The sequence below is a fragment of the Etheostoma cragini genome, chromosome 20 (assembly GCF_013103735.1).
Source record: "Etheostoma cragini isolate CJK2018 chromosome 20, CSU_Ecrag_1.0, whole genome shotgun sequence".
Lineage (NCBI taxonomy): Eukaryota > Metazoa > Chordata > Actinopteri > Perciformes > Percidae > Etheostoma > Etheostoma cragini.
In genome coordinates this window covers 20,545,574-20,567,780 of record NC_048426.1, presented here as the reverse complement: position 1 = coordinate 20,567,780, position 22,207 = coordinate 20,545,574, and the positions used below count along the sequence as shown (strand labels likewise).

General features: G+C 39.8%; 1 protein-coding gene across 1 annotated transcript in view; it reads left to right on the top strand.

Annotated features, from left to right (window-relative positions):
- The window catches only part of alk (ALK receptor tyrosine kinase), a 305,956-nt gene that overhangs the window by 108,332 nt on the left and 175,417 nt on the right, over positions 1-22,207 (top strand). Inside the window, exon 2 of the mRNA XM_034857394.1 lies at positions 10,366-10,476. Within this exon, the coding sequence (XP_034713285.1) occupies positions 10,366-10,476 (111 nt within the window). The remainder of the gene's footprint in view (positions 1-10,365; positions 10,477-22,207) is intronic.

Here is a 22,207-nt window from a genome sequence, read left to right as displayed (position 1 = left end):
TTGTAATTATATTATGTAGATAGTCATGTCCAGGCTGCCAGCAACAGCTAGTCTATAGAAATGAAGTTGCCAAGCTTAACATTTGGATTTGAAGAGCCTGGTCACGCTTTCTGCTGTCGGTCGATGTGACATTGTTCCGCTACTGGGGCACTAAGCTTTTTTTGTGATTGCCTGCTCATAGACATTTTTTTTGCAATGGACCATTTGCAAAATCTAAATTACAATTGTTTTTTTTTTCTCTTTTCATTTACATGTAGGTAAGTCTAGCACAGCTTAGAGACAAGCAAAGAAACTCACACATCAAATTAACTAACCTGGTTTGTTTTTAGGATGGCATTTGAGTGTTGGAGCATAAATTCATGTACAAAGAAAGTGAAAAGATGGCTTTTATACGTACAATTACTCAGATACAAATTTGGAAATATATATATATGTATATATATATGTATATATATATATATATATATATATATATATATATATATATATATATATATATATATATATATATATATATATATATATATAGACATCAGGACACACACTCATGCTTACATGCTCTCTTAACACACATCACAGGCACTCTGTTAATCAGATCAGCCAGATTGTAGCAAAAAGACAGTGAGCAAATTCAACTGTCGTGTTTCTATGTGAAAACGATATTTGCATTACCGTTTAATGCACAGTAAAGGCATCCTGCAAGCTTAATCAGGTGCAGCAGGAGGGCCATCACATTGTGAAAAGAACAAGGCTTTTTGAGGGACTGGTCCACCGGTCAAACTTACCTGCCAATTATAAGAGCATTAACACTTTACACCATCAAATTGTCCACGATAGATTTTTAACTGTGCTCCATTGTAAGACTTTATCATTTCAAGCTACAGCAGCGAGCACAGCTCACTGCTTACTTTAAGCAGCAAGCAAAGGCAACGGGAGACTGTGGAACTGATACCTCTGCACAGCTCATGAAGGCTTTAAAGGAATCTGCCTACACCAATTGCATGCGTTAAAGTAATTACTCTATTTCAATCCACCCACTATACTGTAACCATTACCAAATATATATTTATATTTCAACAATAAAAAGGTCTTCTTTTTTTTCTCATGTTAGCATGGAGAAGGGAAGTGAATAATCAAAAATTAGTGTGTTTCTTGTTTAAATGCTCATTTCATAACACACAAGTCAGCACACAGACTGATCTGTGGGACTGCCTCTTACTTTAATAGTATTGTTATTGCATTGTTAAGAAATGTTGTCATAATATTACAAAAGTCTACGGTCCCTGTGATTCAACATGAAAATATTGCATCGCAATTGCATGCTTTTACTGGATTAAGTGAGCACTGTATGCATTCAGATCCAACACTCACGAAACAGCAACAAATGAGTGGCCAAAGTAGGCAGAGGGCACTGTGGTACAGTACTCACACAAAGCTCCACTGAAGAGATGTCAAGGGGCAGACCTTTAAGAGGCAACAGAGATGATTTACTACTAGTGGCTGTCCTCTCTGTAGTGGAGGGGAGACACAGAATAAAGAGCAAGAGAGGATCAGATTTCATGGAGAAAGAGTGAGACTGCAGGTGTGGAGAGCGTAGGGATGTAACTATTATAGATTTTGTTTGTACAAATAGAGTCTGAAAAATAATCCCAGTTTCATGATTATTATGCATTACTTTCACTGCTAATGTATGAAATGAGTAACAGTTATGAATCTTTTGAAAATGATTATATGATCAATATTCAACCTTTTTAATTACACTTATTTGAAAAGATTAAATACTAGAGATGATTCAGTCACATCACAAACAAAGGCCAAGTGGACAACAACAGTGCTGTCCTAGAAACAGCCATGCTAGTTGGTGTGTCTAAAAGTTGGAGGAGCTGCAAGGCAGCTTTATTTGTATAGCGCATTTCAGCAACAGGGAAATTCACAGTGCTTTAAATAAAAACGATTAAAATAAAAATTAAAAAACAGGTAAATTATGAAAGAGCATGACAAGATCCACCTGTCACAGGGATTCTTCCCAAGGAATGAAAGTGATGGACGGATCTCTTTGCAGCCTTATGGCCCACAGGGGATGAAGAGGAGTAAGTAACGTTGAAGTGGTAACGTCAGTGACATGTTTGAGCTGTTGCGGCGTTTTGCCTCATACGAATGTAACGTCATCATCAGCTCGCTCTCTGTAAATGCAAACGTCTGCTCCTGACTCCTTAGCTGTTATCTGTAACAATACCGTTATCAAACTGGCCCCGCTGCAGCTGTTGTGACGTCAGGGACCACCATGCCTAGAAATGAGAGAGAGAGAGAGAGAGAGAGAGAGACAGAGAGAGAGAGAGAGAGACAGAGAGAGAGAGAGAGAGAGAGAGAGAGAGAGAGAGAGAGAGCAGAAACATCTGAAAATAAGAGAGGAAGGAAAGATGACTGGTCAAGAGATGGGCCAAATTTATAGAGTACCATTTCAGTTTTAAAAGCCTGTCTCAAGTGATTATAGGGGGAGTTGGGAGGCACTGCGGTAAATCATGTCCACTTTTATACATTCCCAGCTCTTTCTTGGTAGTAGGGCTGTAATCAACCAAAGAAAATCTTGGTCGACCGAAGTCGTGGAATTTTTGACTAAAAGTCGACTGAGGGGGGTAGGGAGTGGCGGAAAAAAAATGCAAGATTAAATAACTGTACTGTCCTGCTGTACTTGTCCTTGTAGGCAGGTTGCAGTATGTTAAATTGTTTATGACCTAATTATTTTGCACTAAAATGCCACTCGTCTGTCGGCTCTGACAGTGCTGCATCAGCGGTTGAGACACGGAGACACGAATCGACTGTTAGTTTAAAGCTTTAACTCTTACTTGTGCTGGCGCTGTATATTAACAAGTTCTTAAAACCTCAGCCCCCCACAACAGCAATGGGCCTCATATCCTGAGCAATAAAGTCGACAATTCCTTCCGAGATATTATTTTTGCGTTTGGATGATAGAGGCTTAACATCCAGCGGGGTGTGGGTGTGTCTGGGGAACGCTACCGTTGTTGCGCCGGTAGTTATAAAACGATTATTAGACTATGAAATGCCAATTCTGATATGTTCATATAGCTAGCCTACTCAAAACAGACAGGGCAACCTAACACAGACAAGTTAGCTTACCGTTTTAAGGTGATATGCCATGTTTGTTGTCGAGCTGTGATAAGCAAACTGTTGCTTGCAAACTTTGGGTTCAACTTTTTCCGTTATCTATTTTGTAAAATACTGCCACACTGGCAGTGTCTTTGACATGGTAGAGGAGGACTGACTGGAAAATAAACACAATTAAATAAATGTTCAGCAAACCACTAAAACAAGGCTTTCTAGTTCTTTCTTCAAACTGTCCCCAGTGGGTTGGGCTAATCCAACAAAAGAGAAAACAAGGGGGGTGTTCTGAAGACAAACTGTTACCTGTGAACCAGGTATGCTTTGAAAACACCCCCATTAGCAATTCGTGCTTTCCCACCATAGACTATGCTGCCACCTGATGAAATAACATGGCAAAAAATTGACCAATCTGAATTTTGGTCGAGCCAGAATGCGTCGACCAATAAATCGACTAGTCGACTGGGAGATTACAGCCCTACTTGGTAGATTGTGATTGTTAGTGGAGGCTCGTGCAGAATGCATGTGACATAACCAAAATATATCGCAAAATTTCTAGTGGCAAAGGGAGAGTGGCTGCACGTCTGGATATTGTGTGGCAGTATTTAATCTGTGGCTTCACATCGCTGTAGTTCTGAAAGAAGACCAGTCAGTTTAGTATCTCGTCTTAAATAATGTTTTCTTGATCTCGGACTACAGTTTAATCTGGACAGTACGCAACGTGTTCTTACTTGAGTAAGACTGGCGTCTCTCTCCCTCTTCAGTGTGATCGCTCAATCGGATGTGACGCGCGTGTTGCATCAGCTGTAGCTGCAAGTGATTAATTGGTGAGCAGTTGGGACAAGCAGTGTGTAGTGTAGAGCTGTCAATCTTCCTCTATAGTACTATTTGAATTTTACATTATTTTTTTTTTAAATATTCCAATAATATTTAAATATTTAACGCTCAGTTACAGCCTGTTAATATGTACTACACTACGCAAGCTTATGCATTGTCAATGCCACTATAAGCAAGTGGTTGTTGTTACAAGTTCTGTCCACTAGAGGGTCTTACAACATCAGCCTGGCCTTGAAGTGGACCTACGTCATGGGGCATTGCATTTCTTGCACGCCACTTTGTTTGAGAGACCTATAAAGAGACAGTCGCGGGTTGGTCTCCATACCTTTTGGTAAAGTTGAAGAAGACATAATAAATAGAATATTTCCATTTCTCATCCAGGAGCATAGTTGCGTGTGTGGTAGCTGGGAGGTTAGCAAAAACTCTCTGAAGTGAGGAATGAGGAGCAGTACATGTGTATGGGCAGAAAAGTACATTGCTTGCATTGTTGTTATATTTACTTCTGCATTAGCATGCATAAAACACAAGCTATAAGTAAAATGTTCCAGTGCCGTTGTCTGTTTTTTTTAACTTCATAATGCTCTTTTTTACTCTCATAGCGTAAATGTGTCGGATCTTTTACTTTAGAAAGTGGTAATAAGTCAGTCAATGGAATCCATAGGAAACCACATTAATTTCACCTTCATGATTATCCCCTTTTGTGCACAGACTGGGCTTTGAAACTTGCTCTTTGATGAATGATTCATCCTGTATGTGCATGTAATGTCAAACAGCCAGTTCATTATACCCTTACACACACAGACACACACACACATACACACACACACACACCAACGTGTTGTCTTTGGGTAATACAGGAGCTACAAAACTAATCAATGCAGTCATTGAGTAAGGCCGATTCAAATCTTGCTTGGGGGTTCTTTGATGATGTAACACCCCAGCATCACGGTCAAACACTTTGAAATTAAGGAAGACTTCGATGAGCTCTGTAATTTATTATATAGCTCAAACTGCAGGTTCCAGAAGTAAGTTTTTCCCAGAGGCACTTTGTTCATCAGCCATTACATTTGTAACTGTATGTAGACCCATCATGAGCAATAGGAGTAAACAAAACCTGCCGTGTTTAAATAGTTTAAAAAAAAAAAGGTTTTTAATATATTTTTTTTTTTGCTGCCTCCAACTTCTTTTTAAACTAAATTTGTCATCTAGCTGTGGCAACAGCCACATGCCAACAATCAAAAGCAACACACCTTCGTCGCTCTGTGTGTGTGTCTCGTGTTAGGTCATGGCAGTTTCCTGCTATGACAACCAATTAATGGGCCAAATATAATGACTAATTTAAAGTTGTTTTTACAGTTCTGGCACGCATGTCCTATTTCACCCCAGGCTGTATCTTTGGCTCATGTCTCTACCTTCTTGGAAGCCTCTCCTCTAAAAGGCTTTGTTAAGACAGTAGTCTTACATTGACATATCTCAGCACAGATCAAAGGTCTGGTAGCCAACATCATTATGTGATGGGTGAAGAAATAATTCTGAGCATGCTGTGAGTATGACTCAGTGTGTCTCAAGACATCTTCCCTTCATGATGCTGCTAGAGCCTAAACTAACCTGAGGGGAAACGTTTTTTTTTGCCAAATCCTTCCCTATCTATAGGAAACGCAGGAGCTCACAGTGGGCCATGCACAATAAAGATATGCAGAAAAAGGGAACCCTCTTACATAATTAATTAAATTGGTGCTTCCACCCTGTTGCCACAGTCTTTTTTTACAGATCGTAAGAAATGTGACTAGGGAATTTATTCTGCAACTTCAGATCCCCCTCTGTACATATGAATGCATAATTTTTATCCCTTATTTGTCAATACCGTGCTTCCCAATTTGTTTAGCAGGGGTAGCTGTATGTTTGACCTGTATGTTAGTAAAGCCTCAAATATAAAAAGATCAGTGTAGAACAGTAAAATCATTTTCTTTAATAAGCGTTAGTGAAACCCAGTTGGTATCTTTATTGTCACTTCAGAGCCCTTTCTTCTTCTGCATAATGCTTTCAGACTGAAACCTTTTGATCCCTTTCTTTGATAAAATGATTTGTTTGCCTTGAAAGGTGAAACAGTGTTTGATTACTCTGAATTCTGGGTACACATGTCAAATGAACATGCATCACTTACAGTAGCAACTTCAATGCTGTCAGAAGTCCTTCCTGTGATGGTGTTTGGCCTATTTCACATTTCATCATATGTTTTGAAGCTGTCTCTGCTCATTGCAAGGTTAACTGCATTAGCAGCTCATTTATAACTGTTAATTGAGATGCTTTTCGTGTACTCATGACCTCTATTCAGCTTGAAGAGAACATTTAAAATATCTAACTACTGAACTGACCCAATAAAAATTGTCCATCATTGTTTTAATTTTAAAACATTGTGTAAACTGTATTGTTCAGTATATCATTAATTTGGCTTTCCGCAGGTTATAATCCATGCTGCTGTTTTGATTTCAATGTTCAGTTTAATATTCTGCAGATACAAGATAGAGAAGTAAGTTTGCTTCTTGCAGAGAGGTTGCACTATTAGAGTCCTTAATTGAGGGTATTAGGGGCAGCACTCCCAAGTTTATAAGCTGCATCCTACAGTTAAATCAAAATCCTGCTTGTTTACAAGATGTTTATGGTGAAACAAATGCACGTACCAACATCTTATGACAAATACAGCAAGCCTCTCAGAAACAACTTATAAGCCCCTCCAGGATTTTGCTGATTTTTTTTAGATTGTTGCAACCCAAAATGCCTGATGTTGCGGGAGGTTTTGTCACAAATTGTGATAAAGTTGCAGTATTTTTTGTATATTTGTTGCAATGACGTTGTGGGTGACAGAGAAAGTTGCTTCAAAAGTTGCAAGTTTTGCGTTGTATAATTCTTAAAAAAAAAAAAAGGAAACTTGTTTTGGGGAGAATAACACTACTGTAGGCTGGGTTTACCTAGTAACCTTACCAAAAAGGCTCAGGATGCTGCAAATGTTGGTATAATATGAGCTTGGCTGGTGGATTTTAGACAAAATATAATAATTTATTGAATCAAACTTGAACATGTCCGTCAGTGGCTTGTTAATTTCCTATCCTGGGCTGGGACACATTCATACGGTTTGATAAAGGATTTATTGGACTTTAACTTATCGTTGCGCTTACAATAACGAGCATAGCTGTCTCCTGTTTTTCCTGCATACACCGTGTGTGTTTGTGTGTGTTAACGCGTCAGTCGCGGGGGGTAGTGAGCAGCCCCGCCCGCTGCAGAGAGCCGACATGATTGAAACAGCAGCCGCTTTCAGCGACATCAGAGGGAAAAATCACTACAGCCTACATTGATGTTAAATATATACAGGTTGGCAGGAAGGTCTGAAATGTTTTGCATGGTCTTTCGCTGTACGTTTTGTTGGTAAATGTTAGATGTTCGAGTAACAAGTCTTGAGAAACAAGGAAATGAATATGGCTACGTACGTGTGAAGTGATCCCGTTCTCACTCCCCCTTGGCATTGGTTCTCAGAGTAACATACTGATACAAAGTCTGGTATTTGGGATTGGTTTAAGTTGAGGGAAACTGCGGTTATTGGTTAAATTTGCAAAAAAAGTTGCTGGTGATTGGTGAAAATTGTGAGTCGCACCAACGTAACGTGATTGGTTGAATTCGCAAAATCCTGGAGGGACTTGCCTATCCCTCTCTTACAGCTAACAAAAGTGTGGTAGGTGGCATATTAACATGAATACTTGAAATCTGCCTCCTCTGTTTAACCCTGTTTAACCTTGTATGCTAGTCGTTAGAATAAGACAGACATTTATGAATTATTTACTGTCACCACACTCTTGTTTAAAGACTGCTTAAATTGGAGAAGTGGTTGCCTTGGCTCTAGAGGTCCCCAGTGAGGAGGGTGATCAGGAGAAAAGAGTGTGAAAAAATGACTGGACACACGCGCACACACACCCACACACAGGGGTTGGCAATGTGTGTGGAATTCTCTGAAGGTCTTAATGAAAGTCGGAGTGCTTAGTGGACATGAGGGCTCCTCTGATGGAAATCAATGCAGTCTTTTGTAGCCGAGGGAGAGCAGCCAATTCCAGGCCTCAGCTGCCTGATCTGGTGCTGGCAGACTTTGACGAGCATTTAATGACGCGTCACTGCACTAGACAGGTAATCAATTTATTTAGGCAGTAATGGATGTATCCCAAGGTAAATCTTTAATTAAGGGGCAGAAAGAAGAGGACAATTGGATGCAATAGGCCAAGGAGTATCAAAATTCAGCGGCGTAAACTGGTGGCATCCTAATTTCCCTTTTAATTAGCTGTAAGGGCCTGATACTCCAACTGTGTTACGTTACATTTCTCAAGCTACAATCTCCTCACATCAGCAAGGCACACATATTAGAAATATCTGTTTAACCTGCAAAACATTTCTGAATCCATCCCATTCCAGTGAAGACCACACCAGATCTTGCTTAGACCTATAGATCCACTACACTTACGCTCCCTCACCTTTTCATGGGTAATTGGCTTCATTTCTGGATCATTGCACTCGCGTGAAGCAAAGCCCACAGGCACCACATACATCATGTATAGTACTGTCCCCCAAAAGGGTTCCTCCTCTACATTGCAAGCTGTCCTAAGTGTCTCTCCCTTTTGCTTTAGTGCCACACACAGTACAGGCCAAAAGTTTGGTTACACCTTCTCATTTAATGCGTTTCCTTTTGACTCTTTACAATGTGAATTCTGACTGAAGGCATCAAAACTATGAATGAACACATATGGAGTTATGTATGTGTAGTAGAATTATGTAGATTCTTCAAAGTAGCGACCCTTTGCTCTGATTACTGCTTTGCACACCCTTGGCATTCTCTTGGTGAGCTTCAAAAGGTAGTCACCTGAAATGGTTTACCAACATTCTTTTAAGGAGTTCACAGAGATGCTTAGCACTTGTTGGCCCTTTTGTCTTCACTCTGCGGTTAAGCTTACCCCAAACCATCTCGATTGGGTTCAGGTCCGGTGACTGTAGAGGCCAGGTCATCAGGAGACCAGCATTTTGTAAATGCCAATGTCAATTGTATTTGTATAGCACCTTTTATTACACGTAAACCCAAAGTGCTTTAAAGATGTGCGCATTAAAGGTTAAAAGGCCTGAAAGGATCTAACTGTTTGGTACCTGCAGCTGAACAACTTCAGTGTGAATCCAGGAAGAACCCTGACTGTGCTCTTTCAGTGCCATGAAAGGCAGTGTTTACAATGAATCGCTCTTTAAGGCTCATTTGAAATGATTACAGGATTTATGCTGGAGTCTCCTTCCTGGGCATTGGTGTATTGGTCTGTGACAGTGTACTAATTATCCATGGACTAAGGACAAACTGAGAAAGATAATGCGGGGTGTGTGTGATGGCAGTATGGGATAACGTTGTTGCGTGTACTTTACAGCAACAGACTTCTGGTCGATCGAAGTAATTATGCAGCCTATCAATATCCAATAACCAGTTCATACAGGCCCTTGAACATTTAAAACTATGAACTCAAGTTCATTGTGTCCCTACACGTGTTTTTCAGCTATTAATCCGCAGGATGGGGACGTTTCATTGAATTATTTGGTTATGAAAAATTAGTTTTTTTTTTTTTTTCAGCCCGTTTTTATTACTGTATGTGTGTCACGATTCTGACGGTATGCTAACCTTCAACAAAATATTTCTGTTTCACGGTATTGCAGCATTTAACTGTATTATTATTAGTTTTTTAAATGTCTGGGTAGATAAAAAATAAATCTCCATTGAACACAGTGTATTTTATTACCTAACCTCAGCATGGATGCCAAATCAATAGCAACCAGACAGCCCAAATAAACACAGCAAGGAGTTATAATTATTCCCTTGAATTCCTTAACATTTTAGTTAGGCTTGCACGGGTAATAGTTGCAATCTCAATTCAACCTGTTCACGATAAAATATTTAAATTACCGATTTTTACTTATTTATTTTTTTAATTACTTTGATTCTCATTTAATTTTACGAGCCAACAGCATCACAAACGCTACTTATTTCTTCTGTGAGTTTTAAACATAGACTGTATAAAAAGAGCTGCAATGCTCTCCCTTCTCTTCAGTGAAGTCTCCACTTTTACAGGCTTGTGGTGATGCGCAATGTTCCATTGGTGCCAAAAAAAACTTATGTTTGGTACTGCCAATTTGTTTTGTCTTGTCATTCATGTGTGCAATAAATATTACACTTTGTGAGGAAAAATAATGGCAGACAATCGTGATATCAATTCTAAGCTAAAAACTTGCAGGCCCAAATCGTGCAGGCCTAATTTTAGTAATGGTTTTCAGGTCACTTATGTTCTGTCTCTGTGACATGTGCTCTGAAAAGAAAATTTGAATTTGTTGTTTTTGCAGGTGAACCATTGGCTGGTAGAGCTGCTGCTGGCATTCCTAGAGGGTACTGGAGCTTCTCCTGGGTAGCCGAGGACGACCTGAGCTTTCCCAACGACTCCACGCCCATGTCAGGTGAGTTGCACATTGTCTGCCCTCCTCAGACAGATGGACAGGCCAAGGCACTTTGGTCTTCTAAAGATCCTTTGCTCCCAATTGGCTGTGACTCCTGGCATCGGCTCTCCATCAGCCCACATAAGCGTCTCTGTCTCTCCCTGCCCTCTACCGTCAGCACTGGCACTTCACAAAACTGATTCTGTTAATCAGCCTTTCTGTGACAACTCAAGGACCCAGAGAAAAAATATTTTTAGTAACCATTACAAACAAATCTGGAACCTGCCCCAGTGCTTATAGTTTTAATCATAATTAATCTCTTTGGGAAACCGGGCCGCTTACAGTGGTGAAAGTCATAAAATGCAGATCTGCCCTTCAACATTGATCTAATGCATACATCTAGAACACCATACCATATACAGCTATTTGTACAGTTGGTGAAGAGAAAAGTTTATGTCACTGGCTAAAGAGTCAAAATTGAAATTGGAAGAAAACAAGTCTGAGTGGTAATAAAAGTGATCTAAGGACTGGAGCCCAATATTACAACCCTGGGTATGAGCATCTGAGTAAGTGAGCCCAGAGGCGCATGTGTGCATCCGTGTCACGTCAGCCTCAAAGCCCATTCCCATCACTCGGTGGCGACAGCTCCAGCGCTATTTTTTTTGTGCCCCTTTCCAACCTCTTGAAGGGTGGGAGGTCATCCTGTAAGTGAGGATTCAAAGTCCCGCCAGCACCCAACTGTCACACAACTGTTTATGAAACACATCCTTAAATGTGAAACCCTGATACCTTGCTTTAGCTGCCTGTGGCTGTGACAGCCTGCAGTGGAATCACTATAATTGGTGTCAGTTAGACAACGGCTCACCTCACCATTTTTGAATCAATCAATCCATCATGCACACAGCTGACTACGTTTTCTAGAATTTCATTTAGATGACAGCTGTCATGAAGCAGAAAGAATCACATCTGGGCAGTAAAAGCCAGACGAATACAAACGTTCCAAATGAATAATGGCGAAGTTCAGAGAAACCGTTTAAATCATGATTACCACAAATGTTGTGCAGTTTGACAAAATGTTGATTGGGCAGAAGAACAAATGTGTTTACTGTTGATATTTTATATGTCATCATATTGTATTCTTAGTGATTGTATGTGTGGGCATATTTGTGCCTTGTACTTTGCTTTATAACTCTTAAAGGAGGTTTTTACAAATGTAATATTGCGTTGTGTTACATAGGACAGCTTTAGAGGACGTCTCGCAACATGGCACGGGGAACATGGCTTTAGGCTGTAGTGATAGATCTCAGCTGTCCCTACAGCATCTGCTGTCTGCTGGCATTTATTACCTACCACAAAAGCCAAAACAGACCAACTGGACACTTGCCACCAGCAGCACCCATACTCTTCCTCCTGCCTCCCTGCTTCCATTAGCTGCCTTTAGCTGCAGGGGCTACAGGGTTTGCCAAACTTCATTGCCACTGTATGTAAGAAGTGTCAGAGCCCCCTTTGACCTGCTTTCATCTACAGTGTGCATCTTCCATTGGGCAATAACAGCGGAATAGCCTGTTGCCATATTCTGTTCCGCAAAATCCTTCCATACGCCATCTTTCTCACTCCAGACCTATTCTCTTTATCAAGATGGATAGTCCTGGTTCAGCTGTGGCTGCCAGCTGTAACAGAGACACTCAGATGGATGCTAGCCACTTGAGGAGTTGCCGTGCTCTACAATAGAACATCTGCCTTACACAGCTGGTAGTGCTGTTCTTGTGTAATGAGACACAGCAGTGGAATAAAACACATTTGCAAAGGCAAGGGGGTATACAAGATAGAACAGTGGTGCAGGTGCTTATATATGGCATCCTCCTGGAGTCACATCATTCAGCCCTTTAAACCCCTACTGTACTAATGTGCACATTGTTCCATTTGAAAAGCTTTTTAATGCTGTGGAGGATAGTTTGTCTCAAGCACCCATGAGCATGTGTTCCCATGCGTGACTATAAGTGAAAAGATTCATTTTAAAGTTGTTTTTAATATATTGGGAATATTCATATAGAGGGTGACGAAGAGCACAGATCTAATTCCATTTATTAATGTCACATCTAAGAGCCATTAGAACATAAAATGCCACAAAAAAATGCACTAAATCTTTAACACCAATTCTTAGTATCTCACTTGCATTCTTCAAACACTAAGATCTTATTAATATCACGGCATTCGCTCACTCAAGAGATTATCTCTGACAGCAACTTTAAATATGTCAGGAATGAAATGATAAAAAATCAAAAATAATAAAATGAACAAAAAATATTTGCTCAATTTGGTTTTAATTTAAGATTATTAAGTTGTGAACAAGACAAGAAGCAAACCCACTCACAGAGGGAAACGTTCTATAAGAACCCTAACACAATATAACCAAAAATCTGGTACAACCAATGTTTAAGTGGTATGGGTATCAGCTGGTTGCTGTCTGTTATGCTGTATTTACTGTTAATGCCACAGATGCTTTTCTAATTGTTCATATGTTTAAATGCTCTGGATTGTGAGGTAAATTGCTAGTTGCTAACTTTAATAAAAATAGTTTTTTGTCATATCTGACACTAAATCTTTGCATTAATATATGAATCATTTAATTTGAAAAAGAGAATTCGTCTGCCTTCTCTGGGTGCTCCTAATGGCATAACAACCAATCGGAGCTGAAAAGTCTCTAGTTTAACACAGTGTCAGTGACTGCTTGTGAACAATGGTGAAACTATAAAACTAGGCAGCTGATCAAATATGAATTAAGAATCTGTTACTGAATTGCCTCTTCCTTTCCTCAAATGTTTTTAGAAACATTTTAGTGCACTGTTTAGCTGTAAAATAAAGAACGTTTGCTCCCACAGGTGGGCGGAGCTTGGTATATAGTGAAAGTTGAGTCGAATATGACAAATATTTTTATTAAAGTTACCTACAGAACCTTTAAATTTAAAACTTTATTGGGGATTCATTGACCAAATTAAGTATTGATTAGCAATTGACTGAGACAATGAGAAACTATCAAACTTTTTTTGATGTGGAAAATACTTTAGAGCTTTTTTTGGTTATGGTTTTGTCAATAGTTTCTTCAGTATCTTCATAGCCATAGAAGGTCTGTTTTAAAGGATTTCTCTTGACCCACTGTCAGCGTGTGCTACCTTTTTAGTTTTGAGTGGATGCTAAGGACAAGATGCGAGTTCACAAGGAATAGAAAGCCTGACATATGGCTTTGATCCCCCTCTGATAGCCTCCACCACTCTGTCCACCTTTATACTTTCAGGCATCTCTCTTATTGCTGCTTGCAGTCACTGAACTAATCTGAGTCTGTTGAAACCCATCCTCGCAAAACCAGGGTGTGAGAGCACATTTAATTGCTTTGCAAATGGGGAATACAAATGATTAATATCAACTCATTAGCCATGAAATGAGCAGTTTCTTATACTTGTGTAACAGGATTAGAGTTCTGTGTTTTAAGTGTTTATATATCTGTATGTGTTTGACAGGACAGCTCCTGCTACCTTGAGAGGAAACAAATTTGCTTGGAATACCTAGGCCATAAAAAGTTGAATGCATACATGAATAAACTCAGCCAGACACAATCTAATTTTAATCAGGAAATAAACATATTCATCATCTCAATTAAGGGTAAAAGTGGAAATTTGTCATCAGTTTTCACTCTCACTCCACAAACAGGCATTGTTAGATGTAATGTGCTAATCCAGCATCTCATTTTTTAAAACATGTAATCACACTGCACTACTAGGAATTGACTAGTTAGAGATGGCCGCAGTTGCATCTCAATGACCTTTGGCTGCTTAACACGACACATTGCTCAATTTCTGCTCTGTCTGATGAATGAGGTCAGAGTTGTATAGGTAGATAGCCTCTAGTCCTGGTAGGCTCATTGACCAATCACACATCCTTGTTACACAAGCACTGGCAACTCTGGAAGTGCTCAGCTTCATTACTGACAGGATAAAAATTCAGTGTTTGTTTTTTTTGTTTGTTTTTTTACAATAAATTAATTCCCTTGAAACTCCATTGAAAATCAAGATTTGAAGTTTGTTGATATGTCCATATGGTGTGTTTTACTGTATATGCTACAACACCTATCATGAGCGAGTCAAGCAGTCAACTCCATAGCTGAGCATTTCTGCTTTGGAACTGCAGTGTACCAATGACGGTGAACTAGTGACAATTAAACCCTACGTCACATACCTAAGGAACCATCGTCAATATTCCATAATATTAGCAATATTGCAAATACATATGTATAAAATTTACAGTAATGTGCAAAAGTTTTAGGCATGAATAAAAAACAGCACACAGTTTTCGAATGATATTGGCTGGTAGGTTGTTCCAAACATCTTGGAGAACTAACCACAGATCTTCTGTTGGTATAGGCTTCCTCAAATCCTTCTGTCTCTTCATGTAATCCCTGACACACTCGATGATGTTGAGATCAGGGCTCTGTGGGGGCCAGGCCATCATTTCCAGGACTTCTTGTTCTCCTTTACATTGAAGATAGTTCTTAATGGCATTGGCTGTATGTTTGGGGTTGTTGTCCTACTGCAGAATAAATCCGCCAATCATACGCCTCCCTGTTGGTATTGCATGATTGATAAGTATCTGCCTGTATTTTTCAGCATTGAGGACACCTTTAATCATGACCAAATCTCCAACTCCATTTGCAGAAATGAAGCCCTAAACTTGCAAGGAACCTCCCCAATGGTTCACTGTTGCCTGCAGACACTCATTTTACCGCTCTCCAGCCCTTTGGCAAACAAACTGCCTTCTGCTACAGCCAAATATTTCAGACTCATCAGTCCAGAGCACACGCTGTCATTTTTCTGCACCCCAGTTCCTATGTTTTTGTGCATAGTCCTTGTTTCCATGTCAGAACTCTTCCATGAAGACCACTTCTGAGCTGATGTCACTGCTGGACATCTTCCGATTTCGAAGGGAAATAAGTTTGATGTGTTTTTCATCTGTCTACGATCCTAAACGTTGCCCGACTTGTTGCAAATGTACCTACAAGAATTGATGCAATTTTGAAGGCAAAGGGTAGTAACACCGAATACAGATTTTTCTATTGTTCGCTCCCCTTGCACTTTTGCACAAGACTTTTGCACAGTACTGTATATACGTAATAACAATGGAAACTACTGTAACATATTATTGTATGTTTCACAACCACTTATGCTGTGTCAGCCACTATCAGTTACAAGCTAACAAGTTAACAAACAGCAACTACACTTACCATTCGGATATGTCTACTAAATGGTGCTACATGGTATTTGAGTCTGGGTCTGACTAGGCCTTGTTTACACTGTTTTTATGTTGGAAAAACCAGCACCATTCAATAATGGGAGGTTGCTTCTTCAATAGTCTATATCCTCAACGTTCCACTTCCAGGATTGCCCGTTGCCAACAGAAATTGTGCCAGATTTCAGTCATTTCAGCCAGAAACCTGTTGCCTTGGACTTGCTTTGTGTTGGCATTTTAAACGCTGGTCAATTTATGAGGACTATAGTTAACTGCCCCATTCAGATCTCGGAAAAGTAAATCCAGACATAGCTAGACTATTTGTCCATTCTAAGTTTTCTGTTAGGGTTAGAACAACTTTTGAAAGTACACATATTCCACCAAAACAAGTTCCTTCCCAAGGCTATTTTGCAGAGACGCTTAGCGCTGCCCATGACTATTGGGATCGGTTTAAAGAAATACCAATAAACCAGACCACGTTTTTCTCCTATCTTGGAAAGTTGTGTGGACTTGCCAGACCCCCGTCATCTGCGTTGCAGTGGAGGAAGGTCTGGCAAAACAAACTCTTTTATTGAGCAGAAGTGCATTTACAAGTGGTGCTAAATAAATTACAAGCATATATAATGAATCCATTATCTATACATAGCATTGTTCGCTGAAGCCTTTAGAAAAAGTATTGAAATATTGACCCTGATCTTCCAGTTTTTGTTTTATGCTTGCCAGGTCACAAGAGGTTTGTTCTGGCATTTAAATTAAGTTAATAATCATCCTCTCTCTTAATAAGAAATGACATGCAGGAAGCAGTAATTGGTCGTTTTGAGCTTCACAGATGGCTCTCTGTAGATTTGCATATGCTAACCTCATGATGCTTTATGGCTTCAAGCAGGAACCAATGACCACCATCTCTGGGGTATTAGAATTCAATGATTGTCTTTAATTATAATCAAAGCATGGTCTGCTAAGAACTGGCCTATTCACTAAAAACAATGATTGCAATGAAGCATTCATATTCTATTGGGTTACAGGACTGATGAAATTACAGTCTGATGAGATGACATAAAATAAATGGTGTGTAGATTGGAGTGGGATGGAATCATATGGGAACTCTTTTGATTGATCATCTTTTTCTATTTCCTCAGCTTGAACAAGTTTTAATATTGGATTACATAATGTTGACATAAAGCAGTGCCAGTATTTCTGTTATGACAGCAATTAATCACATCAAGTTATAGTGGCTTTTATGAAAACAATTTGTGCAACAAATGTAAATGCCTGTCAAAGCCACTGAACTAACATAATTTTTTCTGTCATGTATGCTACTGTTACAGACATTCCATTCAGTTTTTTTGTATTTAAAAGGATACTTCACCAATTAGAATTAAGCTTTTTATTAGCAAAACCCGGTAGTATTTTCAAATGGTCGTGCTTCCTTCCCTCTTGTACCCCCTAAGACTGTATTTCTCTGCATGGGAAGAAAAACAAGGGATGAGGCTGTGGACAACCCAAAACCAGCTAGTTCCACATGTTTTCAACCCTCCCACAGGAGGTTGGACTCTTTACCCCAAGTGAGCCGAGCGAGTCGAGTAGCAGCCATCTTGGAGCAAAGCTACAGCTCTCTTGTTTCAGCAGCAAAAGTAAAAAAAAAAAAAAAATGGAAATGTAACATTGCGCCGATTTGAAAACGGAGTTATGTTTTGTTACCAAATATTAGGTAGTAATGCGTGACTGTAAGTGTTACTTTACTTTGTAACACGTTACTTTGTAACACTCTACTTTGTAACACGCTACTAAAACTCAAACAAAATAGAATGCCATGTTGTGCCACTCATTATGTCTATGTTACCAATTTCAAACAGTTTTTTCCTCACAATCCGGGGCGGCAGATGGCTAACGTTAAACCCAGCGGCAGCGGAAGGCTAACGTTGGATCCAGCAGCAGTATGTCAGCGGACCGCTTACGTTAAACCCGGGCCGCTGTTCAGCTCATTCTCTGTAAGCGATGCAGCATAAAACTATGGCGGTTCCAGCAAGCCAGCCAGCTGGTATTGGTTGGCTAACGTTAGCTTGCTAATTCTGCCTTACTTTACCCTGTCGCCACATTGTTCACAGAAAACGGGCCTAATACAGATGCCACTCATGGCGATAGCATTGTGCTTTGTGTGGATGAAGCATGAAGGTAATGTGACTCATTAAGCAACTTGCTCTCTGCCTTGTGACGTTACTCCTCCGCTGCTCGTTTGTCCCTCAGTTATTGAAAAACCTCAGCTCCTCAACTGTAAATTAGCTATAACTTTTAAAGAATCCCTTGGTAAATCAGCCTCTGCCGGGTAGAAAGGGAAAGCATTGAAGAAAAAAAGTTAACACCAACATTTAGTGGCAAAATCCATTATAATGTCTAAAAAAATATTTTATAATAAGTTCAAGTCACCACTACCTCTGGTGATACATTGCACACCGGCATGCAAATTATTGGGACATGTTTGTTTCTACTGTTTCACCTGAATTGTATCAATGTTGATAGTGTTTAGTTGCTTTCAACGGTTTATTCTAATTCTGCATTAGCATAACAATAACAATTATAAAATGAGAACTCTTTACCTGGCCAAGTAACTTTTGTGCATGAACAAGTGAAATGTAAATATACTTGTCCAAAGGAGAAGTGCATGGTTTGTCTGCTCCACCCACAGTATCTGGTCGTTGAGCCTGTGCTGTGCTTCCTGCATGTTGGCCTTCGGTGGAATGCAAACAACCAGTATGAATGACGCTAACTCACAGTGGGGAATAGAAGGGTTTGCAGTTTATGGAAAAAATGTTCAGATAAGGAGAGCAGTTCTGTAGAATCCCTGTTGCATCATTACACCAGCTGCTGTTGGTGTAAAAACTCCTCCACCTTTCGATTTGCCGGATTTAGTTCTGTGTCACAATACGGTCTGAACATCTGGAAGCTAATCAGCCGCAGTGCAGAGTCCAGAATTAATCCACAAAGCCACGTCTTTGTGAAGCATGAAATGAGAGATGTAGAAAAGTCTGTTTTTCCTCAACAGTAGCTGTAGTTTGTCCTGTTTGTCATGGGAAATATCCCATGTAACGGTGTGCAAAATCCCCGCGGCGGCGGAGATGCACCGGCTCCTCTTCCTTCACCTTTGATATACATATCAGCAACAATAAATGTGAGACTGGGATTCTTCTATCAGACACAGTCACAACATTGTATGATTTTCACATGACCATGGCATGTTGGTAAATGCATGGGTCCAGTTACCCACAGGAACAGGAAGTGGCAGCAGCAAACCAAAATATTTTCCTAGAAATACTGAAACATGGATTGCTGAGCTATCTCCATACATTTGATAAATACATAGCAGTTTAGGTCACGTAATTGTTTTTTGTCAATGTACAAAATTAGAAAACTGCAGTTAAAAAATTATTTACCGAAATAAACATCCTATTATAGCGCTATAGTGCACACAACAGCTGATGTACATTGGCATTCAATAATTATTATGTTATACTGTATAGTATTCAGAACGTTTCTTCATGCCAAAGGTTTTCTATTTCAGGCACACATACATTCTTCTCTCAGAGGTATCAGTTTTACATTGAGCACCTGGTTCAATTTCAAACAGTGTTTCCAGTAATTACTCCGGGCCTGGGGACAAATCAAATATTAAAACAAACTTTGGAGAATGTGAGAATGATTGTCATGGCCTGCTACAAATTAACAGTGCTTTGCCAAAACATAAAAAAAAGGGGGCAACTAAGGATACCTTTTATTACCATATAGTACCATATATTTTATTTCTCTAAAACACTTTTCAGGTTGTTTTGACTAAAATGTGCAATGGTGTACTCAGCAATGTCAAAAAAAGATATGATTACATATTAAGAGGACACTGAAAGAAATTAAAGTGGGATTGTGAATGAATGGGTTGTAAAAGCCGTGTCTTTGGTAACTTGGCAAGTCATCAGTTCTTGGGACTTTGCACATGCTAAAGGTGGGTGAAACTGGATTACAGACCCAGATCAGGCTCACCACAGTTGAATCATATCTCTCATGCCCATTTGGCGGCACACAGAAGTGTTTATTTCTTCAGTGTGCCAAGTGGGTTTCTGCACGCGTGGATATTGGTATGATATCCAAGTGTGGAAAAACATAAGGGAACAGCTCTAAAATGTATGTATATGTTTAACCTTGTCGCCTAGAAATGACTTTACCATACAACTAAACTGCATGCAATTTACGTTTTTTTCTGATGGATGACAAATACATTTTTTATCAAAGTTCATGTAAGGAGGAGGTCGGGGTCAAACAAACTTTTCATGTCCTGCGTAAAACCAAAAGTCTGTATTGATCGAAAGGAAATGAGCTTTTACCGCACCCTTGAACTATTTATTTCTCCACATCTCATCAGCCCTCAAGGTCCTCAGTGGCAATGAGCTACACAGGAATCAATGTTTTTTGCCAAATGAAAAGTTTTAAGCATGGAAACGATTACCCTTACTGGCACTAAGTGGCTGTGAACGACTGCCACTATGATTCCTCTAAAGGCAGTTGCCTCCTCAAGTGGACAGCCATTTCATTTGAGGGCAGCCAAATGCAGACTTGATGCCACCTCATTAGGTAAAGCTCTTTTTGACTGAACGTTTTATTCCTACGTCTCAATTCACTGATAACGAACTTTGTTCCAAGTCACAAAAGATTTTTCAAGTATTGTCGATATTTAAAGAGATTAAGGAGTACTCTGATAATGGATATTTGAAAGGGCTATGGGAATGTTGAAAATACAATGTAGTAGATTAAAACATTGGAAAGAAACTTTACTATTCACACAAGGTACTGCATTTGTATGTCACACAAAGTACACAAACACAGCATCCACAATTAGGGAGAGTTAGTTAAAAAGAATACAAGGAATTTAATGTTACCTAGCATAGCATTTTGAAATATGCATCAATTAAAAATAATCATACTGTGCTAGCAATCTTACCTTTGGTCTTCATGGCTATAAAGCCCTTTGCAAACAATGTACAGAAAAATACTGTGATGAAGATTGAAAATCGACACAGCAAGTAGTAACTAACATAAGCTATCTGTGAGATAGCGAAGTGTTGCTACAAAGCTAACATGCAGAGAGGACAAAAGTTTCCCAGAGCCAGCACACCAGCTCCAGATAACAACACTGACAACTGACCTATTGGTTCTGTGAAACAAAGCAAAACTAATGTTACCACCTGTCAAGCAGTAACAGAGAAGCCTCTGCATCTGTCTTCATGCCTTTCAACTCTTGGGGTTCTCACCACCGTTTTGGAAAGCCTCACTGAACATGGCTCGTTGCCCTTGCCTTATCATAGCCCATCTTTTTTATGTTTGTTCTTCTAACCTTCTCCTCCTTTGCTGTTTCTCTGCGATCTTTCCTTCTTGACAATGCACCATGGAGTTAAGCATGTTGGCATTTCTGTACATCCATGACATTTCCCCTGTCTGTGCACGAGCATTGGTCTGAGCCACTTTGTTTGTTTGCAATGTACAGAGCCAGGGCAGTGTATGAATAGGATTACTTTTAGTGTACACACATAACTGGCAGCTTGCAGGCCCTGGAGAGTATTTGCAACAACAAAAAAAGGCTGTTGGATTACAATCACTGATTGCACCTTTTAAGTCAAGGTGCTAAAAAGAGTCAACACTTCAACACACTATGCACTCAACAAAACATATAGGACGTATGAGGGCAGACTGCAGTAAGACCATATATAACCTTTTCTGGGAAGGTGACAGATTTGCTATAGGCCATTATTGACTTCAGTTTGTGTAAAGTTTGCTTTCTGGTGTAGATACAGTTTTCTGCCATTTACAGTTTTTTTTCCTCGCCAGTTACAGCCAGAGCTCCTATACCATGCCACTCTATTAAAAGTCAGCACTTAATAGTGTAACTATTTAATTTGTTTTAAAATACTGTTTAGAACAAGGTAGAATATGTTGTGGGTATGGCTTTACTGTTTGTAAAAAGACTGTTTAAAGCTGTTTGTCTGCAACAGTTAGACTTGTGCGTCGATATAAGGGACACAGAGCCCAAAGGCTCCTTGACCACGCCCAGAAACGTCATGCATACAGGAAAATAAAGGAGAAAATACAGGAAGAGGGCAGGGTGCTACACTGTTGGAACCAATTCTGAACAACAAAGCACAGCAACACCATTCCTTATTTTCCTTTTACGTCTGACAGACCCACACACTGTCTGTTATAGTTACCGATAGACTTCCAAACATGCAGCAGGCTGCCCTGCTGGCTGCCCCATGGCACGGTAGTGTTAACAGACAGTGGCTGTGTCTCAAATCGCGCTCTTACGTTAGTGCACTTACAGAAGTACACTTCGTGCACTACGTACTGTCTTGCGTAGTGCGTACATTTCGACAGAGGAGTGTTGTCTCAAATCGCGCACTGCCATGTGCACTTACCGGAAATGACGATCACA